Source organism: Urocampus carinirostris, chromosome 9, assembly GCF_059441175.1.
Source record: "Urocampus carinirostris isolate Australia breed hairy pipefish chromosome 9, RoL_Ucar_1.0, whole genome shotgun sequence".
NCBI classification, from domain to species: domain Eukaryota; kingdom Metazoa; phylum Chordata; class Actinopteri; order Syngnathiformes; family Syngnathidae; genus Urocampus; species Urocampus carinirostris.
In genome coordinates this window covers 18,416,925-18,421,513 of record NC_142357.1, presented here as the reverse complement: position 1 = coordinate 18,421,513, position 4,589 = coordinate 18,416,925, and the positions used below count along the sequence as shown (strand labels likewise).

The following is a 4,589-nucleotide window of genomic DNA, read 5'->3' as shown; positions in this document are numbered from 1 at the left end:
TCGCTCATTTTTTCTTTTGTTTCATACAGAGAGCTGGGCATAAGAAAAAGTAGTCATTTTTTTTAAATTAAGGTATAGAAAATAGCATATAAAACATATACTCCTTAAATTATTTAATTAAATAAACGTATTTAATATATCACTGTCACGAGGTACCGTTTTTTGTTCTTCATTTTATTTTCAAAGTTAGTGCTGGTGGTCTGAATTTGTTAGTACAATAAACTTTGTGTCTGCATACTGAGATCTTTGAAAACCCTCTAATAAAAAAGAGAGAAAAGTCCCACATTGCTCGAAAAAATTTTTTCACTGGACTTTTTTCGACACAAAAAAATGCTTTCTTGACACGTCACCCACATATTTAAAAATAAAGAAACAAAACAGGCATCATTAAACTGCTCTATATGCAAAACACCACGACAGAAAACACGCCTAGTTCCCACAGAACATTTTTTTCACGTCGAAAACAATTCAGGCTGACAGACCGAAACAACTTTTTTTTAGTTTGTTTCATTTTTATTTTTTTTCTCGTGTTGCCGATGCACACATTTTTTTTAAAAAAACATACTTGCACAAAGACACTGCTGCATGGAACGAGTCTTTCAAAGAAATAAAAATATTTGGGTGTGGAGTCCCAATTTTCAAAATTTTATCACAAATTGTTTGGAAATTGACACACATTCGAGTGCGGTTTTTTCCAATGCTACGAATTTGATGTCTATGTAAAATTCTAGAAAAGTAAAATATACAAAAGCGAAGTTCAACATTTCAAACCTGGCCCAGAAAAAAAGATGTCCACATAAGTGTTTTATAGCCTCTCGGATACCCCCCAAGGTCACCCATGTACATGTCAATGGTCTCATAAAGAAAATATGGGAAATATCTTGCATCATATATAGACACATCCATAAAATCCGTATAGAATATTATTTATTCGATCCAAATAAGACACGTGTAGGCCTACTGGTTAAAATCAGAAATAAAAAAAAGGAAAAGACAAAAGGATACAATCGCCATGTTGAAGCTTATCGTTGTTGTGAAGCGGAACCCAAACTGTACAGTTGTTAGGGGGAACAAAATCCATAAATATTATTTTCTCCTGCCCATAATTAAATTACAAATCGATAAATATGGCATCATGGATATGTATTTACAACGGCATATTAACAAAAGGCAACGTTATTATATTCAACGGCAACAATCGTAACCTAGTACCATTTTTTCTGCACCCAAAGAAACGGACGATGACGACAGATTTGACCCCATCAAACAAGGAAATACATTCACGAGTATAATATTCAGTTAGTTTTTTTTTTCTTTTGTAGTATTTTTAAAACTATGTTCAAGTTCATGAAAAAAAGACTTTGGCACGTTTTCTTAAGACTGAAAGTTCCAACAATCAATTGAAGGGGCGACAAAGACCCCCTTTGTATTTATAATATAAAACATTGTGAAATAAAACTCCTTTGTTTTTACTTTTAAATTAAATTTTGAGAAAATACATACAATGAAAATAAATCATTTTTTCTGAAATGTTTTTTTTTTAACTAAAAGGGGGAAAACAACACACCGACGTATTCTGAGGACGCGTTATCCATTTCCGTTTAATTTAATTGGAATCATTTCAAACTGAGGAATAAAACGTCCAATTTGAGAAATCCTGAGCTCGTCTGCTTGCTTCTGTTGTCCTGTTTTGTTTCGTGCGTGTGTATGAGGGTGTGGGTGCGTTTTTCTTTTATTTTTTTCGCATTTGTGTTAGGAAAAGTCTCTCCGTGTTTTTTTTAATCCATATCCTCTTCGATCGCTGTTCCTTGTGGCTCTCAGACATACCATTCATTAAAGTTCGGCGCCAGCCCCTCGCCGTGTCCGGAGGTGTTCTGCACATTTGACGGGGGCGTTTTTGTGGGGTCTTCGCTGGAAACCGACCCCAAAACCGGTGGTGTGGACGACTCGTATCCAGAACTTGCTGCCGGAGACGATTCTGAACCTTGGGACTCGTGGACCTTCAAGTAAAGAGGGTGGTGTTAGATATCAAAACATACTTAATATATTACGATGCGCAATTACGCACGACAAAAATGGGAATTTACCTTCATATGTTTCCTGAGAGAGCTCGGGTGCGTGTATGACTTATCGCACACTTTGCAGATATAAGGTTTGTCGGACGTGTGCACATGCATGTGCTTTTTCCGGTCGCTGCTGTTAGCAAAGCGGCGGTCGCATCCGTCGAATTCGCACTTGAACGGCTTTTCACCTGACGGAGAGCGGGGTACATGCATGTCAGAGGGTTAACACATCCATAAACACTCGTGTATAAAGTAATTGCATAACGCGCAGCCTAGTGCACTTTATTGGACGCACAAGTGCACGGTGAGATTCAAGATCGTCTTTATTGTCATTAACATAAAAATACCAATGGAATTATCATTGGAATACTGTACACCTGGATAAACACACACAAGCACGCTCCTACACACACGCACACACACTCACTAAGAGTGTAATTGCATAACAAGCAGCCTGTAGGGTTCTTTATAAGACGTATACAAGTGGCGGTTAAATTGAAGATTTAGGATCGTCTTTATTGTCATTCACATAAAAGGACCAATGAAATGTTATTTCCATCTCCGCTGTACAGTGTTGCAAAAAATGTTATTGGCACTTTAATGTTAATGACAATAAAAAAAATCTTGAATCTAACTGCCACTTGTGCCTCAAATAAAGTCGGCTAGACTGCATATTAGTGCGTTTTTTTAAATTTATCCATCACGTCAACTCTCACGATCGTTAACGCGGGAGCAACAGTTTACAACTACACACAAACACGTGCAACAACAACAAGTTAGTTTGTACATACCCGTGTGCGTCCTTTTGTGGATTTTCAAGTTCTCTGAGCGAGCGAATATCTTCCCGCAGCCAGGAAAGGGACACGGGAAGGGTTTCTCGCCCGTGTGCACCCGAATGTGGTTGACGAGTTTGTACTTGGCCTTAAAAGACTTTCCCTCTCTGGGGCAGTCCTCCCAGAAGCAGATGTGGTTGCTCTGCTCAGGGCCTCCGACGTGCTCCATGGAAACGTGCGTAACCATCTCGTGCATGGTGCTGAACGTCCTATCGCACGTCTTTTTCGGTCTGTTCATCTGGTGCTCGTCTATCCACTTGCACGACAGTTCTTGTTTGATGGGCTGCCGCATGTAACGGAAAAAGGCACCCGGGCCGTGGTGGTGCCCTGCGCCGGCGACCGGTACGTTCATGCCGTGCATGTTCATGTTGATGGGGTGGTTGTAGTTGTGCAGCTGCGCCGCCGCAGCAGCAGCCGCCGCCGCGCCGTAAGGGTCCGTACGGGGGCTGGCCACCGGCCGGTACGGATCGGGCCGGCCAAAAATGTCCCCGCGCAAACCCAAATGCATTTGACCGTTAACGACGTGTCCTCCGGGGGACGAATGGCCTTGCTCATGCAGCCCGGGGAAGAGCAGATGGCCCGGGTTGTCTGCAATGCCGGGTGGCCCGTGCAGGCTCCCGGCAGAGGCTGCAGCAAAAAGCCCATGTTGTGCACTCGAAGGCGTTGATTCGCCCACTCCCCGGTTCCGAAAAAGAAAGTCCCGGGTGGAGTTGAAAGCCCCTCCACCGTATGACCCCACCTGGCCACTGTGCGTGTGTCCTAACGCAGCTGCATAGCCGCCAGCTTGCGGGGTGAAGGCCGACGTTTGCCCAGAAGCGATGTCGTGGCCGGCGGGGTTGATTTTGAACGCCGCGGAGTGTGATGGTTCGCTGAACGGGTTGAGCCCCAGACTTGCGTCCCTGTTGCCGATGTCGTGGTGCCTGGGCGCCCCGAAGCCGCCCAGCGATGCAAACTGCGGACCGCTATCGAGCAGCATGGTGAGAGGGGACCCCCCACCCTCTAAGAAAAAAAAACTTAAGAGGAAATAAATTGAAAATCCAGTTTCGCGGAGCGCGCAAGCAGCAAGCGCCGCGTTGAGTGAGATTTACTGCACTGCCAAAGGACGCAAGGAAAAAAACCCCACAGCCCCCCAAAAATAAGAGCCCCAAAAACGGGGAAGATTCCTCTTCACGAGTTGGAAGGAATGTGCAAACTCCCGTCTAGTGCGCTACGTGAGAACCTGGATAAAAAACCTGCCCCCCTTTCCAGGCCAATGATGTCCTTGGACTGATAAAGTCAATCACTCACTCCCAGAACATAAATGAACTCGGGAGGCAGAGCTGCGACAGCCAATCGTAGACCTACTCCCCGTTTAACACGTGACTTATAGCCTGGCTGCTAATTGGCGGGATTTGCGCTGATTGGCAGCCTTGCGGATTGAAGATGGCAGCTCGTCCTGGTTGCTTTCTTTTGATTGGCTCTCACCAGCCTCATTCTGCAGGTAAAAGCCAGTTTTATAGAAGTGCAAGCGCCAGTGGGGGGAACCACGACGCTTGTAACCGGACCCGGCTCGGATCCGTGGATGCAAACTAGTAGAAGACAAGTGAAATGTGGAAGAACCATGGCTGTTTTAATGCAAAGCATCAATCAGACGGTGCCTTCAGGCACAATCTGAAAAGCCTATCTAATTATCTATCTCTATATCCAACTATCT

At 44.1% G+C, this 4,589-nt stretch overlaps 1 protein-coding gene across 1 annotated transcript; it reads right to left on the bottom strand.

Annotated features, from left to right (window-relative positions):
• Positions 1-910: 910 nt before the first annotated feature.
• zic3 (zic family member 3 heterotaxy 1 (odd-paired homolog, Drosophila)) lies at positions 911-4,170 on the bottom strand. Its single transcript, XM_088344751.1, has 3 exons — positions 2,855-4,170; positions 2,088-2,251; positions 911-2,000 (listed from the first exon to the last, which is right to left on the bottom strand). Exons 1-3 carry the CDS (start codon positions 3,870-3,872, stop codon positions 1,818-1,820), a joined length of 1,365 nt encoding a protein of 454 aa, XP_088200877.1. The 5' UTR covers positions 3,873-4,170; the 3' UTR covers positions 911-1,817.
• Between the last annotated feature and the right edge of the window lie 419 nt (positions 4,171-4,589).

What these genes read in the sequence shown, in the direction of transcription:
- zic3 (XM_088344751.1), bottom strand. Translation starts at nt 3,872, where the DNA reads ATGCTGCTCGATAGCGGTCCGCAGTTTGCATCGCTGGGCGGCTTCGGG. An exon ending in CCACAAAAGGACGCACACGG is followed by an intron (nt 2,252 to 2,854) that starts GTATGTACAAAC and finishes GCTCTCCGTCAG; the next exon opens with GTGAAAAGCCGTTCAAGTGC. An exon ending in CTCTCAGGAAACATATGAAG is followed by an intron (nt 2,001 to 2,087) that starts GTAAATTCCCAT and finishes CTTTACTTGAAG; the next exon opens with GTCCACGAGTCCCAAGGTTC.